We start from the raw sequence: 27587 nt of genomic DNA, 5'->3' as shown, positions 1-27587 counted from the left end.
GGCATATAAATACCTCTTCCAGATTTAACTGCATTCTTTTACAGGTAATGGCAACCCTGACTCAGACTGACTGATTAAAGCAGAGCTTCACAACAGTGGCAATATTGCCACTGGACAATTTTTTTTTTTTTTTTTTTTGCGGGGAGTGGGTGGGTGACCTGTCCTATGCAATATAGGGTGTTTAGCAGCATGGCCAGCCTGTACCCAGCAGACGCCAGTAGCCCCACCACCCGCCCCCCCAAAAAGAAAGCGTATTCATACATTGCCAAATGAGGGTGGGACAAAAGTGCCGGGGTTGAGAACATTGCTCCAAAGAAACACTGAGGCCATTATAGATGGGACCCAGTCTGCTCCCATCCAAGAGATGGCAGACGGCTCTACAGAAATACAAAGTCCGGTGCGATTTACAAAGCATTTGCTTTTTAATTCTCAAAAAGGGCAGAGGGCAAAAGGATGTCGTGTAGCACGGAGGAGAAAGCTAAAGTAAGAAACTTGCAAAGCCGAAAGCTCCGGCGAGGCGCACGGATCTAAGGTATCGGCCCGGCGGGGCCTCGCAGGGCATGCTGGGGCTTGTAGTTCCGGCGTGAGAGGCGCTGGGCGCGCATTCCCCACCCAGGGCGACTTCCTCTGTCGGCCGCCTGCCTCCGCTCCCGGAAGCTGAGCAGGTTAAAGTTTCAACGCTTCCTTTCCCCGCCTCTTAGTCCCGCAGACTGCCAACCCGAGTAACTAATAGGCGGCCGGGCTGGAGCTTTCTCTTATCTGATTGGCCTAGAGTTTTGTAGCGTCGAGACAAACTTACTGGGGATTGGTCGAGTCTTCAGTTTTGAAATTCGTAGGTTTCGCCGCGCTGTAGCGCCCCATCCCTTCTCCGAAGCGGTGAGCCCTGGAGATCCGGAGCCGAGGGTCTGGGCCCGCGGGAGGCTCTGCTGGGGTGGCCGCCGGACTTGGATCAGAGAAGCACTTAGGAGACACGGTACAGTCGAGTGAGTGCGCGCGGGGCGGCCGGCGGGGCTGGGGGTGGTTGGCGAGTTTTTACCCTCCCGCCAACTCTGGACTGGGGGCGTGACACCCCCGGCCCTTTGCCCGGCGGCCTGGGAATGGACGGGTCACCTCTTCCAAGTGGTGACCTGCCTTGGTCCTGGGGCCTGAGATGACCCCTTATCCTCCACCTAGGTCACGAGGTTCCGAAAAAGTAATCCCCGCGCCCACCTCCCGGGTGCCTAGCATCCTGTTTTGTGCTAGGAAGCCCTTTGTTGACCTGGACGCGCAGGGAGCGCACACCAACCGGGAATTATGCCCGATGACTTTTCTGTACAGTTAACCCACGCTCCACACTTCCCACCCGCCCCCCCCCCCCAGCTGAGCAACGTTTTAAATTGACCATTTCCGGAGGCCAGTGTTGCCCCTCATTTTGTCCCTCCCCAGGGACGTTCACCGTCAGCGGTTCAGTACCATCCGGCGGCCGTGGCCTTTCCTGCAGGCCTTACCTTTCAGAGACTGAAATCGAGGAGGTGATATCGCTTGTGGTTAAGAGCACAGTTTAAATCCAGGCCCCGCCCCTGACATACTAGGTGACTTCGACTTAACTTCTCTTTGTCTCAGTTTCTTCATTTGCACATAGGTATCCTCGAGGTTGTAGTGAGAGTTAAATGGGATGATGCCCCACCTGAGTATGGAGACAGGACTCCGTGGAACAGCTGTTTATGATCATGACCATTTTTCACTAAGGTGTGATAGACGGTCGGTTAAGTCTCCGACTTCCTGCACCTCAAAAAACAGGCATTGCAAAGGAGGCCGGTGGAGCCTCTGGTCTGGTGTAGGGTATGAGGGAAGTATTTGGGGAGGAAAGTGAGCTCCCTTCTCCCTTGGTGGGATGTTGGGTGTTCCTGGTTTGTGCACACAGGTTCTTAGATTGGCCGGAGATTTTTTGCTGTTCGTTCTTTACAGGAGCCTCCTTGATATGCTGATCCCTCCTTTCTCAGTCACCTCTTTTCTAACTTACGGTGACCGTTTTTATTGTATTTGTTCATGTTTTATTTATTTTTGAGAGAGAGAGCTGCCCGTGCACATGAGCGGGGGAGGGGCGGGGGTGGGGGAGACAGAGGATCTGAAGCAGGCTCGGCACTGACAGCACAGAGCCTGATGTCGGGTTCGAACTCACAAACCATGAGACCATGATCTGAGCCGAAGTGGCTCGCTCAACAGACTGACCCAGGTGGCCCAGTGACCCTTTTTAAATAGCCAAGCTGAGGTCTCTAAGGACAAACTTCCCCATGGAAGAAGCCCAAACACTTTTTTGCACTTTGCAAAAGAAGCTCTCATCAACTTTGCTGTTTTGAACAAATACTTAAAAGGAAAGAAAGATAGCAGTTGTTGCTTGTTGTAGCTCTTTAGTGAACCTTGGTCTGGGTTTTGGCTTCCTTAAAACAATTTTCTCTTTCCTGGCCTCCCTCTGGGGTCCCGCACTTTGCCAGGGCTGAGCTCCGGGACAGAGCGGCTGGGGGGGGAGCGATGGCAGCAGAGAGGCCATGCCCGTGATTGGCTGGCTTCAGAGCTGTCTCTGTCCAAAGCTTCTGCCGCCCTGCCCAACTGGCCCTGCCCCAATTAGCGCTGTCCCTGGCATCTAACCTGTGTATGGCATGCCCTAACATGTATAGAATGAACTCTTTTGGTGTCCTTGTGTGTATGCCTGGGAGAAGTACCTGTAGGATGTTTATTTCTAGGTGTAGAGTTGACAGATGGAATTGATTTCATTTAACAAGTATTCCTCTCATGCCAGGCACTGTGCCAGGCTCTGGGCTCTCAGTTGCAAGCAAAACAGACCAGGGTTTGCCCTCAGGGAGCAAACGTTTAGTGGGCAGAGACAGGCTGTAAGCAAAGAGATACACAGTCCCCCAAGTGCTATGCACAGAATTGAAATTGACGGATGGGATGGTGAGTTGCTGAGATCCAGGTGACGAGTAAGCTGTGCAATTAGGAGACAGAAGCTTCCAGATACAGACGTTGGCTTGAGGAACAAAGGCTAGTGTGCCCTGGAAATCAGGCCTCCAGAAGTCTTGTGAAGCTGCCACAGGACCTGGCATTAAGCTCTATAAGGTGGCAAGGGATCAGTGACTTAGCTCCTCCTTCCAGGAGCTTCCATCTTAGGTGAGAGGCTGAGCTCTATCAGCCTGGTTCTTGATTTTCAGGGTGTAGGCCAGGGTGGTGGGTCACTGCCAGGGCATAAGATATGCAGTCTGTTATTATGGCTGATGACACATATTCATTCCCCTGTGGGGATATTTACTGAGCCCCTGCTGTGACTGTAATGAATACTTCTTCCTCTGGGGGTGGGGTGGGGGCTTCAATGATGATTTTATAACAACAGCCTTAAGGAGGATGCATGAGTTGCTGGTTTGGGGTTTTTTTGTTTTTTATTTTATTTTTTTAATGTTTATTATTTTTGAGAGAGACAGAGACAGAGAGCAAGCAGGGAAGGGGCAGAGAGAGAGGGAGACACAGAATCCGAAGCAGGCTCCAGGCTCTGAGCTGTCGGCACAGAGCCCGATGCGAGGCTCGAACTCACAGACCACGAGATCATGACCTGAGCTGTAGTCGGCCTCCCGACCAACTGAGCCACCCAGGCGCCCCTGTGTTTTTGTTTTTTAAGAGGACATTGGTTTTGGGGCACCTGGGTGGCTTCGTTGGTTAAGCGTCCGACTTTGGCTTGGGTCATGATCTCACTGTCTATGAGTATTGAGCCCGAGCATCGTCAGGCTCTGTGCTGACAGCTCAGAGCCTTGGAGCCTGCTTCAGATTCTGTGTCTCCCTCTGTCTCCCTGCCTCTCCCTGGCTCACACTCTTGTCTCTCTCTCAAGAATACATAAACGTTAAAAAAAAAAAAAAAAAAAAAAAAGGAGGATGTTGGGTTTGTAGATTTTGTATTAAAAATAAGACGTTGCTTATCTACTCCCCTCATGCTCTCTCATCCATTTCTAAGACCTTTCAGCTCAAGGGAGAGGGTTGTGGGGACTCTTAGGAGACGAGCATGTCTCTAGACCCCTGCTTTCTTACCAACTCCTTTGGAATGCAGAACCCTGTGTTCACTGGCCTCTTGAAGGAGCAGTTGGAACCCATGTTCTTTGGCCTGATGCCAGGGGTCAGCTTGTGTGTAGCTCAGGGTGGCTGTGTCTGGCCTTTGCCCACCCCCACAGGTAGTAAGAGGAGAACCCACAGGCCTGTGTTTGGGCAGGTAGAGAGGGGTCCTGTGCCGGCTGCAGTTTCTCCTTGATCCAGGAGAGCAGGTGGCCATGTCTTGTCATTTTAAGCCCCCGAAAAGGCCACTTGTAAGGACTGTTGCTACCAGAATTGGCTGGGAAGTGTGGACTTCTGGGGGCAGCGTGCTGTGGGTGGGCGACGAGCATTTTCTTTTTTGCAAAACTGACGCCGGTGGGTTGGCATTTGGAATTCTGCATCTCTGGGTGGAGGGGAGGGGCTGTGGGCAGGAAGGGGCTCTGATTCAGGTACTGGGTGGTTGTGATCATCGGCGATGGGTGCTGCGGCCCGGCAGGCCCTTCCCCTGCACCGGGTTCCAGCCCCCAGCCCTGAGCCCTTGTGCCTCTTGTCTGCTCTCACCAGACAGAGCCACCATGGGGTCCACAGCCCCGGGGCCCATTCACCTGCTGGAGCTGTGTGACCAGAAGCTCATGGAGTTTATCTGCAACGTGGACAATAAGGACTTGGTGTGGCTCGAAGAGATTGAGGAGGAGGCCCAACGCATGTTCACCAGGTAAAGGCAGGGCCGAGCTGGCAGGGGGCGCGGTGGGGACACAGCAGCCTGCTTCCCCACCTGACTTGCAAGACAGACAGGCTGCCGGGCTTTCCCCCAGAGTGCCTGGTACTGGGGGCTGCCCTCACGTGATGGGAAGGGGAAGGAGAGGTGCTGAGCTGGCCCTCGGGGTGGCGCTGCGGACCCTTGCCTGGTTAGCCTTGCTCCCCTCTGCGTCTCCGGGAGGAAGCCCTGCAGGCCTGGCACGGGGCTTGCATGTGGCCTAGGAGACCTTGGTGCTGGTCATCCGAGCTTGACCTGTCACTGCCAGGAAAGGGCTGGGGCCAGGCTGGGTTGGGGAAGTGGGCTGGCGGTTCCCGGGCAGCCATGAACATCACTCGCCTCGTACCAAACAGTGAATTCAGCAAGGAGCCCGAGCTGATGCCCAAAACACCTTCTCAGAAGAACCGACGGAAGAAGAGACGGGTTTCTTACATTCAGGATGAAAACAGAGACCCCATCCGGAAAAGGTGGGAGGAGGGTCAACTAGGCATGTTGGGTCTGGAGGCTTGGAGCCCGCCGGGAGACTTAGATCCGCAGGTGTTAACTGGGAGCAGAGGCCGGCAGGAGTAGTAGTGGGTACCCTGTGGGCCATGCTGAGGGGTGAAATGCCCCAAGGAAACAAAGTGTGACCCAGGACCATGGAGTCCAGAGTGTGCGTGTGTGTGTGCATGTGCGTGTTCATGTATGTGTGTTTGGGCCTTGGAGTTGGGAAGGATTTTTCAGAGGTGGGAGAAGAAAGAGAATCCATCCTTCCGCGTGGGTCAAAGCAGCCAGAGGTATGGACCAGGGGCTCTGCCTGTTGCTGCACTTGATAACGTCCGGGGAAATGGCCGTGGGCTGCGGTGTACAGGGGGAAAGAGGCTGGGTCTTGGGGTCAGGTGGTCCAGGGTACGCATTCTAGCTCTGCCCCTGCACAGCTGGATGTCCTCGGGTTCATTTTCTACCTCTAAGCCTCAGTTTCCTCATCTCTAAGGTGAGGAGGATGGTCCCTGCCTCTCAGGGCCACCTTGTGGAGTAGAGCCTCCAATGAGATGCTTGGCACAGTGTGACCTCAATCAGCGGGAAGTTTGTAATGACTTTAGTCTTCCCAGCAGTTCTGTGAGGTCTGGTAATATCCCAGTGTATAGGCGAGGAGGCTCAGGCTAAGAGAGGAGCGGCCACGGGTCTCGGCCGGTCTTCTGCCTCCAAGCCCTCCGGTTCCTACTCCATGTAAGCTAGTGGCTCCTGGGGAGACTGGTGCCCCCTGCTCGATTTTCGGGGGGGGTACCCCTTGCCCCGTCGGGTTGTCTCAGCCTCTGCTCTGCTGCCTCCAGCAGGTTGTCCCGCAGAAGGACCCGGAGCAGCCAGCTGAGCTCCCGGCACCTCCGCAGCAAGGACAAGGTGGAGAAGCTGGCCACGGTGGTCGGCGAGAACGGCTCCGTCCTGCGGCGGGTGACCCGTGCTGCGGCCGCGGCGGCGGCAGCCACCGCAGCATTGGCTGCTCCTTCGCCCACCCCCGAGTCTCCCACGGTGCTGGCCAAAGAGCCTGAAAATAGCCTGGCCCAGGGCCCGCTGGTGCCTGTGGTGGAGATCGGCGTCCGTGAGCGCCAGAGTGCCGAGCTGCACCTGGGCCGGCTCAAGTCTGCCCGGGCTCCTTCCCCGACTCCGTCCCTTGTAGCCACGGCTCCCGCCTCCCACAGCATCTTGATATCCGATGAGGAATCAACACCCCAGAAGCCGGAGGCTGGGAGACTGGCGTCTGTCACCGTGAGCTCCCTGATGGCTACACCCCAGGACCCCAAGCGCCGAGGGGGCGGAGCCAGCCGGTCCGCCTCCAAGCTCAGGATTGCGCAGGCCTCCCCGGGCCCGCAGGATTTGGCGGGCTCTCCGGCCTCGCCGTGGCAGGAGCGGGTGCTGGCTCCCATCCTGCCCGATAACTGCTCCACGCCCACGGGCGCCCACATAGACCCGCAATGCGTGCGGCGCAGCCTGATCGCCCCGTCCTCCCCGGGCCGCCAGGTCTCGCTGGCCCAGAAGTACTCCCTGGTGGCCAAACAGGAGAAGCCAGTCCGCAGGTCAAGCAGAAGGATTGGCAAGAAAGCCACTGAAGAGCCAGCTGCCTCCGCCCGCATCATCTGTGAGTCTGGGGGCCCAACAGGAGGTAGGGCTGTGGTGAATGGTCCTTGGTGCCTGGCTCAGCTGGAGTGGCTCTGGGGAACCATCTGGCAAGGAGCTGTCCCTAGAACTTTTTGCGACGGGGTAAACGTGCCATATCTATGCTGCCCCATCTCAAAACCACCGCTAGCCGCGTGTGGCTGTTGAGCCCCCAAATGTGGCTCGCGTGATGGAGGAACTGAATTTTTTTAGTTTTATTACATTTTACTGAGTTTAGATTTAAACTAGTGGCTATCGTATTGGACAGCGCAAATCTGCCCAACTCTCTTATTTTACAAATTAGGAAACCGGGGTCCAGGGAGATTGGCCACAGTGTGGTTAATGGCCGTGCTGAGGCTCAAACCGAGGCCTTTTACCCAGGGCCAGCGTGTCTGGCTGTCTTCCTGCAGAGGCTCACGGACATTGGCCGCGTTTGTGGCCTCCTGATAGCAAACTGCTGCGCTGGGGATATTGCGGGGAAGAGATGTAGATTGTCATGGCAGCAGGCTCCTTTAGGGACAGAGAACTGGATTTAGTGCCAGCTCAGCAATTCACCTGCCCTGTGACCTTGAGCAGGTTACGGAAAATTCTTGGTGTGGGCCTCAGCTGTTACGTGAGCCATTTTTGTCATCCTCTGGTCCCAGCTCAGGGGACCATGGTTGCGGTGGGAGCAGGTGCGATGAGCCACGGAGGAGGATAGGCAGCTCTAAGAGTCAGGGCTGGCTGTGTGGAGGATGTGGGGTCTGAGCCGGGAGGCTTTCGAAGAAGGATGGCTGGGCTTTCGGCAGGTGGGAAAATTGTGGGGAAAGGTATCCCTGGCCGAGGGAACAGCTTGTGTGAAGACCCAGAGGAATGAAATGGCAAAAGATAGGGTCTCTTGGGCTCATGTGCCGTACAAGGGGCTTGGGCTTGACCCCATCGATGCAGAGGATGTGGCCCCTTGATGGTCGTTGGAAGGTCCCTGGCACTGTGGGGAAAATGGCCAAAAGGAAGGGAGAGAAGGAGGCAGGGAGACCAGGGAGGAGGCTGTCTCCAGGGTCCAGCCAGAGGACAGTGAGGCAGTGGGGCTGTTGGAGAAGAAGGTCCAGGTTTTAAGTTAGTGGGTATTAGAACAGTAGGCAACATCTGCCTGGCACTTCCAAGATTTATAAAACACTAGGTTCTCATTTGGCCCTTGCGAAACACTGTTAGCCTGTTAGCATTTCCCCACTTGACAGAGGAGGAAGCTGAAGCTTACAGTGGCCACTGAATTTGTAACATTGGGAAACCGGGGCTTGAGCCCCACGATTCATCTTTTCCGGGGTGGCCGGCTGCTTGCCGAGGAGGCCTTGTGGGGAACCCTGGAGTGGGGCTTGGTCCAGTGGGTAAGGACACCTCCCCTCGCCAGATTTCATCCCCACCTGGGGAAGGGCTTGCTCTGGGTCATGGGGCTTGAGGACATGCAGTCCAGGCATCTGGCACACGGGCCATTTTCGGATGCTCAACATGGCTGAGATATTTCTGACTTGCCTTGGTGGTTACCTCAGGCCTGAATCTGATCCTTGGAGAGTGTGACGGAGCAGGTCAGCCTGGAGCTCCAGAAGGAGGGTGGGGGAGAGACTCTAGACAAGTCTGTCTCACTCCCAGGCCAGGGCTCATCCACCTTGAGGTGGAAGGAAGAGGGAAACTGCGGGGGCGGGGGGAAACAGTAAATCATGGCGATTAAGCCCAGGAGTCACACGCAGCCTCCGTGACCTTGGGCACACCTTTCTCTGGACCTTGTTTTTCCCATCTGTTAAATGGTGATAACACCTGCCTTGAATATGGGTCGAGAGCCCATCTTAATGCTTGGATGTGGCACAGGCTCAGTCAGTCTTAAAAGGTACAACCCAAGAAGCCTGTGTTCCCAAGCTCAGTCTGGTTGTGGCCAGGCTGCCCCTGAACTGAATTGAGCCGCAGGGTGTTTAACCGTGGGGGAGAGAGGCTTCCCGGAGGCCTTCCTGACGCCCAGGTTCTGAGGGCTTGGCTGGCCGGGCAAACTCGGAAGCGGGGTCTTAGTTTGGGTTCCCCCGGAAGCAGCCTCGATGTCAGGATTTGAGTGCAACTTGTTCATTTTGGAGGAGCAGGAAATGCCCGCAGCGGGGTTGTGGGGAAGCGAGACCGGGGAGGCCTGGCGCTGCGGGGGAACCTCCGGAAGTCGGTGTGGAGCACTGAGGCGAGGGGCTGCTGGGAAGGGGCGCTGATGCCCCCGCACTCCTGGCCCGGCGCGTGTTGGCCGGTGGGAGCCACCGGGCAGAGAAATGGTGCCGTGGTGGGAGGACAGGTGGGCCCGGAAGCGGCTAGGCGGAAGCCGCTTCAGGATTTTTGGAGGGTCCTGCTGTTCAGGAGGGGCTCCTCTTTGCCGTTCCCTGGCCACCTCTGCATTGGGGAGCAGCCCATCCGGCCCTCTGCCAGGCCTCACGCCATCTCCCTTGCCCCCACCCTGGGCCCGAGGCCCGAATGGCATCCAGATGGCACTTGACATTCCAGTGGAATAGTTGTGTGGTCACACGGGCCTCTCTTCATCCCTCTGCTCCCTCAGGGGCCAGCACGGAGCTGGGGTGGGCCGTGAGGGGAGCCTTTCTGGCTCCCCTCCCACCAGTGGGAGCAGGCACCTCCTTTGATTGTAGGCCTGGACCCAAACCGCCCCCTCCCGCCGGCTCAGGCCTGGCTTCCCCCCACCCCCGGAAACAGGGTCCTGCTGCTGTTCCCTCTGGGCCTCGTGGTTTGCTGCTGCAGCCCCTTGTTCATCTTCCCTCCCTCTCTTAGACCCTTGGGCCCCAGCCGGCCTCACCCCAGCTGCCTCTCAGCCTCACCTCGCAAACCCCCCCCTTCCTGCCTCATGGCCTTCTGCCTAGACCAGCAGCTCTCAACCTTCTGTCTCAGCACCTGCTCCCAGTCTTAAAAATTATTGAAGACCCCAAAGAGCTTTTGATTGTGAGGGTTCTAGACACTGATAGTTCACTGTATTAGAAATTAAAACTGAGGGGTGCCCGGGCGGCTCAGTTTGTTAAGCATCCGTCACTCGATCTCGGCTCAGGTCTCGGTCTCAAGGTCGTGAGTTCAAGCCTTGTGTTGGGCTCTGCCCTGAGCGTGGAGCCTACTTTAAAAAAATATTTTAAAAAAAATTTTTAATGTGTTTTTAGTTTATTTTTGAGAGACAGAGAGTGAGCGGGGGAGGCTCAGAGAGAGAGGGAGACACAGAATCCAGAATCCTAAGCAGGCTCCAGGCTCTGAGCCGTCAGCACAGAGCCTGACAGGGGTTCAAACTCACAAACCATGAGATCATGACCTGAGCCGATGTTGGACGCTTAACCAACTGAGCCACCCAGATGCCCCTAAAAAAATACTAATAAAAAATTTCAGTATTATCTAATTTTATTTTCTCTAGTAATATTATTTCGATATTAAAGATTAAGAGTATTGGGGCGCCTGGGTGGCTCAGTCGGTTAAGCGTCCGACTTCAGCTCAGGTCATGATCTCACGGTTCGTGGGTTCGAGCCCCACGTCGGGCTCTGTGCTGACAGCTCGGAGCCTGGAGCCTGCTTCGGATTCTGTGTCTCCCTCTCTCTCTGCCCTTCCCTGCTCGCACTGTCTGTCTGTCTGTCTGTCTCTCTCAAAAATAAATAAGCAAACATTCAAAAAAAAAGATTAAAAGTATTATTTAATACTCTGATATAAAAAAACAACACACCTATTATCTATTAACGTTAGATTTAAAAAAAACTTTTAACGTTTCTTATTTATTTTTGAGAGATAGAGACAGAGCACAAGCAGGGGAGGGTCAGGGAGAGAGGGAGACGCAGAATCCGAAGCTGGCTCCAGGCTCCGAGCTGTCAGCACAGAGCCCGACGCAGGGCTCGAACCCACGGACCGTGAGATCATGACCTGAGCCAAAGTTGGACGCTTATCCGACTGAGCCACCCAGGCGTCCCTAGTTTTTGTTTTGTTTTGTTTTGTTTTTATTATGACAAAAATACTTCTTTTCCAAAACAAAACCGTAGTGAGGAGGCTGCCACTCTTCTACGTCTTGCAGATGTTTTTAACGTGTGGCTTGAAAGAAGACAGCGGATTCTGCACTCCCTGTGTTGCGTTGTGTTGTTTCGGTTAAAGCATATGAAGAAAACTTGGCCTCACACAGATACGTAGTTGGAAAAGAAAGGAGTCCTTTAAACGTCTTTTTGGATAATTGTGCATATTCGTTTTTTTTTTTTTTTTCCAGAAAATTCGTGCATACTCAACACCACCAGTGGTAGCTTCTTTTTTTTTTTAACGTTTACTTATTTTTGAGACAGAGAGAGAGAGCATGAACGGGGGGAGGGTCAGAGAGAGGGAGACACAGAATCCGAAACAGGCTCCAGGCTCTGAGCTGTCAGCACAGAGCCCGACGCGGGGCTCGAACTCACGGACTGCAAGATCATGACCTGAGCCGAAGTCGGCTGCTTAACTGACTGAGCCACCCAGGCGCCCCAACCAGTGGTAGCTTCTTAAAGGCTCGTTGCAGGGTAGAATCAGAAACTATCATTGATCCCACCTTGGACCGTCTTGCACTTTTCTTTTTTTAGTTTTTCCATGTTTACTTATTTACTTTTGGAAGAGAGAGAGAGAGAAAGCAGGGGGAGGGGCAGAAAGAGGGGGAGAGAGAGAATCCCAAGCAGGCTCCGTGCTGTTAGTGCAGAGCCCGATGTGAGGCTTAAACTCACGAACTGTGAGATCATGACCTGAGTGGAAATCAAGAGGCGGAGGCTTAACCTACCGAGCCACCCAGGCACCCCTCTTGCACTTTGAATGGAACTTTTCTCCACGTGCAGTTTTGTAGCATCATGCCTTGATCGTTTGGAAAATGCTGTCTCACTGAGTTATGCACATCTGCCTAATGTCGACACCCTTCATCATCTATTTTTTAAAAGGAGCACATTTGTTTTCCCATCTCATCAGAAAAGTCTGTAGGTATTGGGAAGCTACGAAGCTTCTGGCCGTGTATACATAGTTTTCGAAATTCTATTTTGGGGCGGGAAATCATTTTTTAATTATTGATAGCAGATATTCATGGTTCTTTTTTAAAAATGTTTATTTTTGAGAGAGAAAGTGAGTGCGAGAGGGACAGAGAGAGAGAGGAAGACAGAGGGTCTGAAGTGGGCTCCACGCTGTCAGCAGAGAGCCCAGTGTGGGACTCAAACCCCCAAACCGTGAGATCATGACCTGAGCTGAAGCCGGATGCTTAACTGACTGAGCTCCCCAGGTCCCCCTTATTCGTTGTTTTTAGGTGACAACTAACTTTGTTCATTTTTTAAAGAAAATGTCTACCAGATATCCAAGATTGAATAACTATGGTTTGTCAGTTGCCTTTTCAATTAAAAGTCGTTCCATGAAAAAAACGGCTAGTTGAGCTGGGAATTCAAACATGAGCGCTTTCCAGAGACAGGAGTATATAGCAGAGGGCGCTGCACATACTTTCCACTCTACCACACAGAGGGTACTTAAGTTTAGATTTAATAAAATTCATAGTTTTTACTCTTTCATCAAGGACATTCTTAAGTGAATTTGGACTTTTCTGTGCCGAGCGTGGGGTACAGTCTGGTTTCACAACCTGTTTGGTGCTCAGACTCTCACCTAGCACTGCTTCATTGCTTTTGCGCCCTCAGGGCAAAGCACAGCACAAAGGGGGAAATTACGTTTTCGTGTTGGGGTGGAAATAGTTAAGACCTCATCGATCCCCTGATTGGGCACTTGACTCTCAGGAGTCTGAAAATAGCCTGTGGGAACAATTGGCCTGGATGTCCTTCTCTCTGTCTCAACTCTTCCCCCTTTGTCTGTGACCGTCTTTTCCTTCACGTCCCAGCCTCTAGACCAGTTCGGCTCCCCGTAGCCTTTCAAAATCTGCTCTTTTCTGTCACCACACATACCACGTGTTGGTACCACAGAATAATTGTTGAATGAATCAGCTGCTTTGTGTTGGACCCCGTGCTGGATGTTGGGGACCTGGAGGCAGACATGGTTTCTCTTCCCAAGGTATTCCCGGCCCGGTGAAGGAGCCAAGATGTGCTCCCAGATGGGCCCAGGTTGCCAGCTAGGGAATAGGAGACATAAAGCCAGCAGCTCTATCGAGGATCCTAGGAGCAGAGGGAATTTGCTCAGGCAGGCAGGGTCTCCGTACCCGGTGAAGGGAAGGGTGGTCTCTGGGGAGGAGAGGTCTGGCTGTAGATGAAGAGTGGCCAGTGACACCTGGCCGGTTTGTGAGGCATCATTCATTCCTTTGTTTTCCCCTCAGGTCACAGTTACCTGGAGAGGCTCCTGAATATTGAGGTGCCCCAGAAAGTTGGGTGAGTTCAGTTCCAGGGTCTGGGGACCTTTCCAGGGCTGGGCAGGGCACATGGATTCCTGTCTAGGTGAGTCCCAGGAGTGGAAGCATTTCCCGTGCCCCAGCGTTCCCTCCTTGTGGGGACTGCCTGGTCCTGCGGCCACCCCTCCCCCCATTCTAACCAGGCAGCAAACGACACGGGTGTCAGCTCTGGCCTGGCCTTGACTCTTCCAGCCTTACCCTAGGGCGTGGGCTCCATGGGAGTCCAATCCAGAGGCCTGCTGCGAACTTGAGGAGCCACGTGCCTATTGTGGTGGAAAGGGGGCGGCAGGGCGGCCGCGCGTGCTCCCTGCACCCCAATCACACCCCAGCACCGCTTTTCCTTGAGGCCACATCTTGCCATCACTAAAACTAGGGTCCTCCTGCCCCTGCTTTGGGGCAGAGGGTCAGAGCTTGAGGTGGGGAGACAGGGAAACCGGGGAGGCACGCTGGCTTTGCTGGCCCTCCCGCGAATGGAGAGCAAGCCTCACAAGGGTCAAGAGACAGTGACCCATGGGGGCGCGAGGGGTCGGGGTGGAGCCGGCAAACGGCCGACATGCCGAACCAAGCCCTGATGGGGTGAGTGCCACCGAATTCAGAAGCTGACCTCCCTTGTCTGCCCAGGCCGCAGACGCTCCAGGGAGCCCCTGGCCCTGGCTGCTGTCCTCTTGTCCCGGGTGGCGCTGTGGGTTTGTGACCCAGACCAGGGCGTCTGACGGGTGGGGAGGTGCTCCTGTGAGGAGGACTCAGGCTGGCTGGGCGGGTCCCACATACCTGTTGCTCTGCTTTCAGCCCTGAGCAGAAGCGGCCCAGCGAGGAGGCCGAGCCTGCACAGGCGGCTGAGCCAGAGGTAAGGCGAGCAGGCCAGGGAGGGGAGGGCTCAAGGGCCCCTGAGGCCCAGGTGCAGACCCCAAAGCCTCGGTTCCTCCCCTCCCCCCCTTCCCCCAGGGCCCCAAGCAAGACAGGAGTACCCTGTGGCCCCGCAGTGCCACCAAGATCGCCATTAGCACACCTGGCTCGCAGCCTGTGGCTGGTGGCCAGGAGACGCCCTCCAAAGGGCAGCAAGGTGAGTCTTCCTGCCGTGTGCAGATACCCAGGGTCGTGCTGGCCTTGGTGGCCTTGACCCGACTTTCTTTTGGGGGAGAGGGAGGCCCCTTTCCTGGGCTCTCCAGCCAGAGGTAAGCGAGACCCGGGGGGGGGGGGGGGCGTGGATCTTTGGGTCTGCAGGTTTCATTGCCCACCTTTTGGTTGGAGCTGTCGCCGAGTGCCACGTGAGTGGCCGAGGCCGATTGGTGTGTGAAGTCGGGTGAGGTGAGGGGGGCAGCTTGAACTGGGGTAGTGACCGAATGCGCCAGGTCGCAGACTTGGACCCCTCCCCGGGGGGGGGCAGTGGGAGGAGGTCTGTGCTGGGGTGTGAACACCTGGCCTCGTGTGATGTCTCTGCTGCTGGCTCACTTCTCACCTTCGTGGGTCCCCGGTGTGAAGAGAGCAGGAGAGCTACGGGCTCTGGCGCTCCCAGGCCGCCAGGGGTGGCCCAGCGTCTGGCTCACGTCTCCTCGGTGGGAAGAGCACTGCGGCCGTGAGGTCTTGGTCCACAGCTTCCCCAGCTTTAGGATGGAGTCAGCGACGAGGGCCACTCCAGCGCCGTAGCCCATGGGCGAGCTGCAAGGTCCCTGCGAGGTTAAACGGCTAGGGGCGAACTGGTGCTTCCCCCGAGCAGTGAAGCAAAACAGACTGACCCCGTGCCCCATGTGTGGACCCTGTACAGGAAGCCCTCCCCTCCTCCTGTCATGGCAGCCTCAGCTGATAGGCCTGGAGGGGTGGGATTTTGAAGCCTGTTGAGAGGTCTGTTAGAGTCTACAGTTTTCCGGGCTTCTGCTCCTGAAGGGTACCCCCTAGCTGTCAGTGTTAGAGGTGGGGCGGGACACGGTGGGGCCACCTCAGTGGGACTGTCCTCCTGTTCTCATCCCCGAGGCCAGGCATGGGGGTGAGGGGTCCACGGGCTGGGGATCGTATGCTGGGCTCCGGACTTCCACAGATTTCTCGAGGCCGGTTGGTGCTAAGGCTGATGGCTTCTGCCGCTGGCCACCCTGGGATCTGCCAGGAAGAGAGCCTTGCCCCCGCCATGGCTGCCGCCGGAGGACACTTTCCCCCGACCCCTCCGAGCTGTTCCTGCGGCCTCACCAAAATTGCTCTCTTCACAGAGCCCAAGACTGACCAAGCAGATGGCCCCAAGGAGCCACCCCAGAGTGTCAGGTTTGCATCTGGGTAGGGGCGTATAGGCGACTCTTCGGAGGGGCCCAGAGGGGGATGAACCTCAGGTCCTTGTTCGGTGGTAGGGTGGGGAGGTGGGAATGTGGCCAGGGGCGGGGCCTAGTGCTGGAGGTGGCTCGCCGCCGCTATGAGACAAAGCGGGCCTGGGAGTGGGTGACCAGATCCTAGGCCCCACCGTCTGCATCCTCCTGGCCGAGTGACCTAGGACCGGTCGCTTGGTCAGGAAGGCCCCACCTCTGCAGCGCCTCTCAGTCTGGTGCCCTATGAGCTGGGCCCAGTTCTGTTCACAGGGCGACCTTTTATGGGGTGTGGCCAGGGCCCTGGGGAGGGTACCGGGGTCGGCCCCGTGACGCTGCTTCCACCCTGCTGCGGCAGGAGGAAGCGCAGCTACAAGCAGGCCGTGAGTGAGCTGGACGAGGAGCCGCAGCTGGAGGACGAGGAGGAGCTGCAGCCCCCCAGGAGCAAGACCCCTTCCCCACCCTGCCCGGCCAGCAAGGTGAGTGGGCCTCTGCCCCCCCCTTGGGGCCCCCGCCATGCCCAGGAGTCCTCACCCTGCACCCTTACCTCCCCCGCAGGTGGTGCGGCCCCTCCGGACCTTCCTGCACACCGTGCAGAGGAACCAGATGCTCATGACTCCGACCTCGGCCCCCCGCAGCAGCGTCATGAAATCCTTCATTAAGCGCAACACCCCCCTGCGCGTGGACCCTAAGGTGAGGGAGCCCGGACCCCTGGCCGTGCTTTGCGAGAGCCGGGCAGCATGGCTGAGGGCTCCGGTCTGTCCCCTAGGCCGCTGGGAGGGGTGTGGATCTGGGCCAAGGCAGCTGGGACCTGGCACCGGTCAAGGGCCAGCTCCAGCCTCTACGGCCTTGGGCCGCCTCAACGTTTGAGGACTGTTCTGGCTTCTTGGGCTCTGCAGTGCAGCTCAGAGGCTCGGCCGGCTCAGCGTGACTCCTGGGTCTTGAGCCCTGAGCTGGTAGTAGAAATGGTGTGGCCGGCCGTGGCCGTGACCATCCATCCCCACACCCCCCGCACTCCCCACCCCCCCTCTGGAGGCTTGAGTAGTTAAGGCGAGGGACACCCGTGGACGCTGTGCTCGCTGAGGATGAGGTCTGGTGAGATGGGAGGGGGTGGGGGGCTGCCGACGAGAGGGCACAGGCCCCACGCAGACTCTGGCGTAGCCCAGAGGGTGGCCTGCTTTCCGGACGTCCCCAAGCCTGGCATTAACTCCTGGCTTTTTCCTTGTCTCCTCTCCACAGTGCAGCTTCGTTGTAAGTAAAGCCTTCTCCTGTCCTTGTAACCTAGCTCCCCCTAGCACTTACCTGCCGTAGCCCTGTTCCTGCAAACCCACCCGCACCTGTAGAACCACTAACACCAGAGGTGGAACGGGAGCGGTAAAGGGGGTGGCTGCCTGGAGGCGCGCAGCCATTCTGGCTGTCCTCCCTCTGCGGGGCCGGTCCTCTCTGCCCTCGTCTCTGCCCCCAGGAGGCCGAGTCTCGATCTCAGAGCCTCCCTGAAGCAAGAGGAGGCAGAGGGGGTGCGGCCTGCTGCTGTTTACCGGGGCCACAGCTTGGATTTCCCCACAACACCTCCCTCCCCGCCCCGGGTTTCCCCTCAGGGTCTGGGGCTGCGAAGAGAACAGACAGGTGGTCTCTGGTCCCCAGAGCCACTGAGGTTTATTGGATCACAGACCTGAGCTACTGCCTTGAGGCGCAGAGCCGCGGGGGGGGGGGGGGGGGGGGCCCTGCGGGGGGGGGGGGGGGCGGGGGGGGGGGGGGGGGGGGGGGAGACCATCGTTGTAGGCTGGGTCCTATGGGGTAGCGGTAGAACTACCACCAGCAGCCTCTGGAGAGAAGGCCACAGAAGCTGTTCTCTTCTCAGATACCTCAGAGCTGAGCCAGGCCACGGGCCCTGAGGAGGGAGCCCCACAAGGCTGGGATCTGCTCAGCCTGCAGTCTTGGCTCCCTGGGGTCTCCCAGGTTACAAGGCTGCAGCCCCTGCGTTCCTTTGTCCCCACTGGCGCTTTGAAGGGCCTCCTATTAGGAGGGCTTCTGCCTCTAGCCGAGGGTCTGGGGCTTGGCGGGTCAAGGGGCTTCTCAGCCGCTAGACAGGTAGGCCTTGAACTTGCCTGTGCGGCAAGGAGGCTGGTCCCCTCTGTGTGAACGAGGCACTGGCATGCCTTCCAGTATGCGAGCAAGCAGGCTGTGTGGCCTTACACACCTACTTGTGTGCTAGGCCCCTGCTAGGCACCTGGGCCCACAGCAGTGAACTGGACTCCGACTTGCTCTTCCTACAGAGAACTCCCATGTCGCACACAGACTGATGGGAGCCTGGCAGGCTTTATGGGGATGACCAAGAGGTCCAGGGTGCTGCCTTTTCCTGCTTTGGGGAACCCAGATCCCTGCACAGGGCATCTGGTGGCAGTGGGACAGTTCTTAGTTAGGAGACAGGGGCCTAAGTAGATCGCAGGGACCTTGAGACCTTGGACTAGTTTCCTAACTTTTGGCTGAGTTTCCTTGGCTACAAAATGAGATCAGAGGTCCGTTCATAGAAACGAGTGAACCAGAGTCATGTCCATCAAGCACCTAGCACAGGACTCAGTAGGAGGTGGTTTTTAGTGATTGGTAGAGAGACTGCTCGATTGAGGCCCCTGGAGGCCGAAGGGACTGAATAAGCTTTTGGTTTTCTCATCCACCGCCTTGGCCTTGATGGTGGCCTCTGGGGAGCAGCGTCAACCCAGCCCACCTTGGAGGGTTGGGGCAGAGGGTGAACTTGGATTCTATGACATGAACAAATCTTGCTTCTACAAAATTTCCAATGCGCAGGATCATTTCTCTGACCTGTGCTGGGAAATTTTAGCACCCAAACTTCGGGGGTAAAACACGTTTTGCTGAGCCCAATTGGAAGCAGGAGTCCGGTGGGCACTTGGGGCAGAAAGAGAAGGCATAGTACTTTCCCCACCACAGAGCAGTGGGTGGAAGTCGGCCCCCTGCTGGTTGGGTGACCAGTCAAGTTATACCTTCTGCCAAACTTGGAGCGTTTTCAGCCATTATTTCTAAGAAATTCTGTTTCATTGTCGCATTCTTTCCCCTCTATCATGGGTGACGATGACACCCACGCCAGTGGTGGATCGTTCTGTGTCGTCACAGTCCTTTGGGCTCTGTTCATTTCTCTTCCATAGCTTTTTCTCTCTGTTGGGATCAGATTCATTTTATTGATCGATCTATACGTTTATTGACATCTGTCTGTCTTTTCCATTCTGCCCTTGGACCCATGCACTGAATTTCTTATTTCCGTTATTGTCTTTTGAGTTCTGAAATTTCCATTTTGCTTTTTTCTAGATCTTCTTGCTGAGATTTTCTGTTTTTTTGTTTTTCTCTCCAGCTCCTGCCACCCAGTAACCTTTATTGCCAGAACAGCTCCCAGGACCCCACGGTGCTGGGAGGGGGCGCTAAGTCTTTATTGGGAAGGACGCCCTCCCGCCTTCCCTCACTGCCGACGGTAGACGCACTCAGTGTCAGGGTAGGGTGGCAAGTTCAGCTGGTACTTCTTTTCCAGAGCAGGAGGCACAAAACGACCTCCCAGGTAGTGATAGCAACCGCTGAAGTGGCTTGCAGTGAGATTTTCTGTTTCGCCAATTGTCTGAAGAATGTATTACTGTTGAAGTATTTCTATAATAGTGGCTTTGATGTCTTTGTCAGATAAAAGTCTAACAATCTGTCACCTTGATGTTGGTGGCTGCTGATCGTCTTCACATGGGAGTTGAGATTTTCCTAGTTCTTTGTGTGCTGAGTGGTTTTGGATTATATCCTGGCCATTTTGCATATTGCGTTATGAGGCCGCATGTTGTCAGAGAGAGAATGTTGGTATCTTGCTCTAACAGCGACCCACCTGGTTTGGTTCAGGCTGCAGGTCCCACCCCTCCTTCTGTGGGACATGGTTCCAGTGTCCCGATTTCAAAGCCTTTGTGGTACTCTTGGATCTGCCCTGGGTGTGCTGGTCAGTGGTCAGGATGGGATCTGGCAGGTGGTTTGTGAGTTTAATTCTCAGAGTTTTTGGTATAATAGTTAGATGGTCAGATCCATGCATCTGCAGCTTGGGGCTGAGCCTCGGAGTTCACAAACAACCATAGGGTGTCATTTTCTCCACGCATCTAGTACATTTCTCTTCTCCGGGGGCTCCCGCTCTCCGTCCTCCAGCCAGGAAGCTGGGGCTTCTGTCACCCTGCTCTACTGCGTGTTTCCACGACCGCATCTGGGGCCACCTGGTAGGGAGACAGAAAAAAGCAACAGCATTCATCACCTTTGGGGATCACAGCTCCGTAGTGTGGAGAGGAAGCTCCCCCTCCCCCAGAGTTTTGCCTCTGCAAGTTCTTGTAACTGTTGCTGTCCCGTTGCCACAGGGTTGTTTGTGGCCTGGGGCACGAGAGGAAGAAGAAAAGAGCAAACAAAAATTGGGGTTTTTGCCTACTCTGAGCATTAGACTCCCCCTTCCCACGCCTTAAGTGAGATTTAAAGGGCCTTTCCCAGAGTTCTGTCTGTCTGTACCCCACAGATCCCTTTGGGGTTTCAGACTTCATTGAGTTTAGGCTAGAGGGGAAAACAATGGTAAATTTCTGCTGGCTCAGTGATGCTTCGCAGCCTGGTCTTCCCCTCCGCCTGCTCACATTGGCCTCACACAGCTGTTCCACGTAGTCCAGTTTTGTGGGCACCTTCAGTGGCAGAAGCAGATGTGTCTTCCTCGCAACCGGAGGAGCCCTTCTCTCCATCCTTAGGGTTGTATTCCCTTGGCGCCAGACTTCTAGGTGGGAAATCCGCAGTCAAGGTCAGAGGCCAAGGAGAAATGGACAGCCACTAGTGCAGGGAGAGGGACCTATGGGTGGCAGAGCACAGAGATGAGAGTCTGATGGGAGCCAGGTGAGGGTGATGGGGGGAGGGGGGGGCTCTGGCCCAGGTCCCAGCCCCCACCTCATGCCCTGGCCATCAGGGCGAAAGTACCAGTCTGGTCCTTAGCCAAGAAAAGCTTGGAGCCCCCGCCTATGCCCTCTGGCTGCCGTGCCCGTGGGGCTTTCTGGGCATGCAGAGGGGCAGGGTTCCAGCACTGATCTGCTAAACAACCAACTAGTACTTTTAAGAAGCTGTTGTTAGAATCGTTAGGTGCCTGTATCGCAGGAAGTTTGGAAAATGAAGGAAAATAGACCATCCTTAACATATCTCGCCAGCCTATAGTAATCTATGTTAGCATTTGGCCATATTTTTTTCCCGTATATTGAGAAACATAAAAGTGTGTGTACACGAAGTATGAAAGTTACAACGCATAGAAATAATAAATTGACGCTTATGTACCCAGCACCCCTTTATAGATGTTAACCACAACTTTTACAGCTGTCTGTCCCTCTATGATGTCAATCTTCCTTCTCTTCTCAAGTACACTTTAATATAGTTATAATCAGAGCATCTGTCCAATCTCGAACCCTGATTTTTGTGCCGCTGCGACTTGGCAGGGCTCAGTCAAGGGTGCTTGGGAGGCTGCCCACCAGAATGACCGAAGCCCCAGGCCACAGTCTGGTTGGGAAGGAAGGCATGTTTTGGGGGTGACTCTGCCTCTGTAACAGTCTGGCTGGGGCCTGTGGGCCTCGCTCACCACCACCCCACCCCACCCCACCCCACCCCGCCCCGCCCGCCTCAGGAGAAGGAGCGGCAGCGCCTGGAGAACCTGCGGAGGAAGGAGGAGGCGGAGCAGCTCCGCAGGCAGAAGGTGGAGGAGGACAAGCGGCGGCGGCTGGAGGAGGTGAAGCTGTAAGTGGTCCAGCTCCTGGCCCCGCCCCCGGGCCCTGGCCCCGCCCCCCGGGTTGACCGCCCTGTGTCCGCAGGAAGCGGGAGGAGCGCCTCCGCAAGGTGCTGCAGGCCCGGGAGCGGGTGGAGCAGATGAAGGAGGAGAAGAAGAAGCAGATCGAGCAGAAGTTTGCTCAGATCGACGAGAAGACCGAGAAGGTGCGCGCCTCAGGCTGGTGGGCGGCCAGGTTTCGGGGTGGGCTGCACCCTGGCGGGCCCCAAGCAGGTCCCACTCGGTGGCTGTGGTTTCTGGGTGTCCCCCCCCCCCCCACCCCGGGCTGTGGGGAACAGGCCCGGCTCGCAGGGGCAGGGGGTGCGGTTCCGGGCCCCGCGCTGCAGGGCTGAGTGACGAGGGTGCTCTAATGGGCACATGTGGGTGGGCCCTGCAGGTTAAGGAGGAGCGGCTGGCGGAAGAGAAGGCCAAGAAGAAGGCAGCAGCCAAGAAGATGGAGGAGGTGGAGGCTCGCCGCAAGCAGGAGGAGGAGGCGCGGAGGCTCAGGCGGCTACAACAGGTTCGTGGGCAGAGGGGCTCGCATATCAAGGACGCAGAAGGACCCCGAGGGTCGCCAGACACGCCCCACTTTGTTGGGTTGGTTGTGGTGGCTCTTGTTGCTTTAAGTCCTGAGGAGTTTCCACAAATACCCTGGGGACGTGGATGGTGACAGTAACCTGCCTCCTGCGGGTGGCAGTTCAAGGGTCAAGTGGATGGACTCCAGAGCCAGACCTTCAGTCTCAGCTCTGCCACTTCCCAGCCGGGTGACCCTGGGCAGGTTCCTTGACCTTTCTGGGCTTTGATTCCCTCGGGGAACCGTAGCGTCTACCTGACAGGGTCGGTGTGAGGGTTGAATGTTTTGCCTGTAAGAGTAGGGACCTACCTCTCCCCGGGAGTTGTCTATCTCAGGACGATAGGGAACACAGATGTGTCATTAGGGGATTATAACACTAATAACCAAAATTTACTTAGTGTTTTCTGTGTGTCAGACACCGTTCTATGGTCTGTGTACGAACTCGGTAACTTCATGAGGTGTAGTCGTTACTGTTGTTCCTGTTTTATCAATGAGGAAACTGAGGCCAGAGAGCTGAAGCCACTTGCCCGTGTCACACCGGCTGGTGAAGTCTGGCTCCAGTCTCTACCCTTGACTACTGGCTTTGCAGCTGCATATAAAGCAGTTTTCATGGGGCGCCCAAGTGGTTCAGTGGGTTGGGCGTCCGACTCTTGATTCCGGCTCAGGTCATGATCTCACGGTTTCATGAGTTTGAGCCCCGCGTCGGGCTCTATGCTGACAGTGCAGAGCCTGCTTGGGATTCTTTCTGTCCCCATGTCTGTCCACCCCCCTCCCCTGCCCGTGCTGACTCCGTCTCTCTCAAAATAAATAAATGAGCTTAAAAAAAAAAGATGATTTTCACAAGATGCCTTTTCGTGGAGATTCTTGGGGAGCCTGGCTCGGGGAGGGGGGGGGTGGGCGTCGCTTCTGGGAGGGAGCAGGCCCTGTGGCCTCTCTTCCCTCCTTCCCAGACCTCCTCCCTGGCTTCACCAGCCCAGGGCTGGCCTCAAGGGCCCTGACCTGCCGCTCCGTTTACAGGATGAGGAAGAGCGGCGGCACCAGGAGCTGCTGCAGAAGAAGAGGGAGGAGGAGCAGGAGCGGCTGCGCAGGGCGGCCGAGGCCAAGAGGCTGGCGGAGCAGCGGGAGCACGAGCGGCAGCTGGCGGAGCAGCAGGAGCGCGAACGCAGGAGGGAGCAGGAGCGGCTCCAGGCCGAGAGGTGAGGGGCCCGCTGCCCAGCTGGCCGAGGCGGCACCCCGTCGTCACACGCCCGCCTTCCTGTGAGCACGTGGAAGGGGCACACGTAGCCGTCGCCAGGAGGCAGCTCCCTCCTCCACTCGGGGGTTTGCAAAAGGACAGGCCCTTTTCTTTTTGGGCTCTGGGCCAGGAGGCGGCTCCCTGGGCTGACGGGCTCTTGCTTGGTCCTCAGGGAGCTGCAGGAGAGGGAGAAGGCCCTGCGGCTGGAGAGGGAGCTGGAGGAGAAGAAGAAAAAGGTAAAGGGGAGCGGGCCTGGGGCTCCTGCGGGGGTCTGCGCCGAGCTCCGGGCCAGCCTGGTGGCTCCCGGTCCGGGAGCAGCCTGCCTGCCCAGCCGTGTGGGGTTGGCTGGGGGGCGAGGGGCTCACACATGCACCATCTCTAATATCCGGCCGCCCCTGGGGCCCCAGGAAGAGCAGCAACGGCTGGCCGAGGAGCGGCTGCTGGAGGAGCGGCAGAGGAAAGCCAGGGAGGCCGCGGCGGCCAGCAAAGGCCTGAATGTGACCGTGGACGTGCAGGTGAGGCCGGGCAGCCAAGTGGAGGGGGCCCCTCCGGCTCTGGTTATTCACTCCCCGCTGGTTGGAGCCACAGATACAGATTAGGACCATGCGAAAGGAAGGATACGGTTGGCCCAAGTGGTTTTACCCTTTTCGATAGGTGTATTTCCTTGCTGTAAAAGTAGAATTTGTTGTAAATAAAAAAAAAGAAGAAGAAGAAGAAACTAAACTTTTTTAAAGAGTGTAAAGAAAAGGAAAGGTACCCTTAGAGGAAAACTCTAATCTGGTGTAGATCTTTCTGTATGTTTACCCATATAAACCTACACACACGCACGTACACACACAATGCCCAGTTTTAAATGGGCACTGTCTACACGTACTGTCTTAGTCTGTTCAGGCTGCTGTCACACATTGCTACAGACTGGCTGGCTTAAACAGCAGTTCTGGAGGCTAGAAGTCCAAGGTCAAGGCAGCAGCCGATTCGGTGTTTGGTGACAGTCTTCTCCCTGTGTCCCCTGTGGTAGAGGGGGAGAGGGGGCTCTCTGGGGTCTCTGTTCTAAGGGCACTAATCTCACTCATGGGGCCTCCACCCTTGTGACCTAATCACCTCCCCAGGGCTCCACCTCCCAATACCATCACATTGCGGGGTCGGATTTAACAGAAGAATTTGGGGGGTGGGGGGTACCCACACAACATTTAGTCTATAACATATGCCATTTGGCATTTTCATTTTTTTTCTCCCTATTTTCCCTTTCATTTAGCGAGTTGTAGACATGTCTGTTTCAGCACTTGTAAATCTCATATTTGATGGCCGTGCAGTTGATGGCAATTACTTACAGCAGAATTTCTTTAACAAGCCCTTACTGGTGAACATTTAGGCTACTGCCAGCTTAACGCTTGTTAACAAAGCGTATGCGGGAGAGTTTTCAGTGCAACGTAGTTTATGATGTTGAGAACTTGGAAGGGAGCCGAACGTTCATCTCGAACGGATGGTTAAAGTACGAATCATGGGGTGCCCAGGGGAGTACCCTGGAGCTGTTGGAAGGAGAAACACTGACCTGGAGGAATGTTTGCAACATACTTTAACTTGAAAAAGGAAGATACAGGGGCACCTGGGTGGCTAGTCAGTTAAGCGTCCAACTTCGGATTGGGTCACAGTCTCACGGTTTGTGAGTTCGTGCTCTGAGTTGGGCTCTGTGCTGACAGCTCAGAGCCTGGAGCCTCCTTGGGATTGTGCGTCTTCTTCTCTCTCTGCCCCTCCCCAGCTTGTGCTCTCTTTCTCTCTGTCTCTCTCTCTTAAAAGTAAATGAACACTTAAGAGAAAAGAGGGGCACCTCGGTGGCTCGGTCAGTTAAGCGACTTTGGCATGGGTTATGATCTCACGGTTTGTGAGTTCGAGCCCCACGTCAGGCTCCGTGCTGACAGCTCGGGAGTGTGGGGACAGGAGCTGACAGCCTTGTTTATCTTCTCCAGTCTCCAGCTTGTACCTCCTATCAGATGACTCCACAGGGGCACAGGCCGCCCCCTAAGATCAACCCGGATAACTACGGGATGGATCTGAATAGTGATGATTCCACCGATGACGAGGCCCATCCCCGGAAGCCCATCCCCACCTGGGCCAGAGGTAAGCAGGGCCCACAATTCCCCGGGAGACCTGGCTCCTCACTTGCAACATCTGGGACCCTGGAGGTGGTGGGTCGGCAGCTGTGGGTGTCAGGAGGCTGTTGTCATCATGGGCTGGCAGCTTGTATTGGGCTTGTATTGGGCCTTGGGATGCACCCAGGGAAGGGTGGGCCCTCTGTGGCCAGTGGGTTGAACTGGGGACCAGAACTACGATATTGGGTGCCTCTGTTCTCAACAAAAGTGTTAAATTGTGGCTGGCTGCCGACAGGCATGGGGCTGGGTGGTCCAGCTCAGACTCTACGCCGCCCCTTGGAGCCTCACCCAGTGGGCCAGATGAGAGTTGGACCCAAGTAAGCAGCTTGGAGTAGGAATACCGCCAAGAGTAGTCACCGGTTTTAGGCAGTGCGCCGAGAGCTGGAGCTGGGGGTTCCAGCAGCTGGGAGGGCAGGAAAGCCCTGAGGCAGGGCCACTTGAGCAGGATTTGACCCCAGTTTACAAGCCCCAGCATTTAAACGGGAGCATGGGTGTGTGTGAGCAGGCCACCACAGACCTGGTGACAAGGGAGCGGGGCCAGTACGTATACGGTGGGCACTTTCATAGAGTTTTACAGAGCTGGGGGTCAGGGCTTGGTGCCCACTCCCCAGACAGAAGGGCCCAGAGTCCCATTGCGGGGGCAGCACTCTGCAGAAGACAGCTTACTTTGGCGTCACCTCATTTGAACTCCACGCTAGGCAGCATCTTAGTCCCCTTAACTATTGACACCAGGGCATTTGGGAGGTAGCAGCAGGCAGGGGTCAGCATGGCTGGAGCCACCTAGTGGTGGTTGACCGTCACCAACTTCCCTAAACTCCCTGCGTTCTCATCTGTGAAATGGGGGTGTTACTAGGACCCAGCTGAGAAGGGTTATTTAGGATGAAGAGAGTTTAGGATGAAGAGAGTTGGTGCTCGTTCGTAAGGCCTGGTGCAGAGCAATGCTGGGCACCTGTCCTACGTCCTGACCCCCAGGGTCCTCCTGAGGCCTTGTTGCCAGGGCTGTGTGCCTCGGCCCAGGGATCCCCTCAGCCTGCACCCTGTGCCGTGGGACCCGGGGGCCGGTGAGAGAAGTAGCCAACCCCAGCAGTCAAGGATGGCAGCGTATGAAGTTCCTGAGCTGGACGGGTCTCCAGACCCCAGCTCCCCCAGTCACAAGCTACATGCCTTTGGGCAAGTCCCCCCCGCCCCGCCCCGCCTTCTGAAATGGGGAGAATAAAGGAGCTGCCTCCCTCCTGGTTGTGGGGTTGTGGTTGCCTGGCCCAGGTGAGCACTTGAGGACCTGTGTTCAGCCTCAGCTGCTGGAACATGGCAGTAGGAACAGGCAATAAGAGCATTTTCACGAGGGCGCCTGGGCGGCTCGGTTAAGCGTCCGACTTGGGCTCAGGTCATAGTCTCACGGTTTGTGAGTTTCAGCCCCGCATCAGGTTTGCTGCTGTCCGCGCCGAGCCTGCTTTGGATCCTCTATCCTGTCTCTCTCTGCCCTTCCCCTGCATGCGTGCTCTCTCTCTCTCTCTCTTTCTCTCTTAAAAATAAACATTAAAAAAAAAAAAAAAAAAAAAAAGGCTTTTCAGGGAAAAGGGGAGAGGAAGAGGGCTCTGAGGGAGGAGCTGATGTGGCTGCGGTGGGGAAGGGGACAGGGGATCAGGGGATGGGGAGGCTCCTGAGGAGCTCCAAGGCGGTGACTTGACCCTCCGTGTCCCCTGTAGGCACTCAGCTAAGCCAGGCCATCATCCACCAGTACCACCACCCCCCAAACCTGCTCGAGCTCTTTGGAACCATCCTCCCGCTGGACTTGGAGGACATCTTCAAGAAGAGCAAGCCTCGCTACCACAAGCGCACCAGCTCTGCCGTCTGGAACTCGCCGCCCCTGCTGGGCCCCAGGGTCCCCAGCAGCCTGGCCTATGGCCTGAAGAAGTACTGAGGCCCCCAGGCGTTCCCAGCAGTCTCCGCCCCTGCGCGTGTCTGTCTGTCCGCCTCTCTGTTGGTCTGGTGCCATCCTGCCTGGTGTTCCGTCTCCAGGGGGTTGGCTGTGTGTATATAAATGTTCTCTGTGCGCCGGGGTTGCAAGTCGCGCAGGCCTGTTTGGAAGCTGCACTCGGCGGGTGGTTGGGGGAGAACCTGCCCAGCCCCACCTGGCCTGCAGATAGCGCTCTGTAAATAGACTGTTAGAATTCAGCTGAATTTTAGCCTCTAGTGTTTGAGAGCTAGATTAATAAAGTCTGTTCCTTTAA

General features: G+C 56.2%; 1 protein-coding gene across 3 annotated transcripts; it reads left to right on the top strand.

Annotated features, from left to right (window-relative positions):
• Window positions 1–136: 136 nt before the first annotated feature.
• Window positions 137–27587, top strand: INCENP (inner centromere protein). 3 transcript variants are annotated; one of them, XM_049644906.1, is made up of 19 exons: window positions 137–983; window positions 4618–4768; window positions 5164–5277; window positions 6127–6926; window positions 13233–13284; window positions 14094–14151; window positions 14250–14367; window positions 15506–15557; window positions 15951–16071; window positions 16151–16285; window positions 16832–16843; window positions 21261–21370; window positions 21445–21565; window positions 21796–21918; window positions 22990–23168; window positions 23379–23442; window positions 23614–23721; window positions 25174–25324; window positions 27063–27587. In XM_049644906.1, the coding sequence occupies exons 2-19, from the start codon at window positions 4629–4631 to the stop codon at window positions 27275–27277; spliced, it is 2673 nt and encodes an 890-aa protein (XP_049500863.1). In that variant the 5' UTR covers window positions 137–983; window positions 4618–4628; the 3' UTR covers window positions 27278–27587. The 3 variants fall into 3 exon arrangements, with proteins under 3 accessions (XP_049500863.1, XP_049500851.1, XP_049500858.1); XM_049644894.1 differs by lacking the exon at window positions 137–983 and adding an exon at window positions 3619–4193; XM_049644901.1 differs by lacking the exons at window positions 137–983; window positions 16832–16843 and adding an exon at window positions 3619–4193.

This window comes from Panthera uncia, chromosome D1 (assembly GCF_023721935.1).
Source record: "Panthera uncia isolate 11264 chromosome D1, Puncia_PCG_1.0, whole genome shotgun sequence".
Classification (NCBI taxonomy): domain Eukaryota; kingdom Metazoa; phylum Chordata; class Mammalia; order Carnivora; family Felidae; genus Panthera; species Panthera uncia.
The sequence above is the reverse complement of the archived record's forward strand: the minus strand, read 5'-3'. Positions and strand labels throughout refer to the sequence as shown.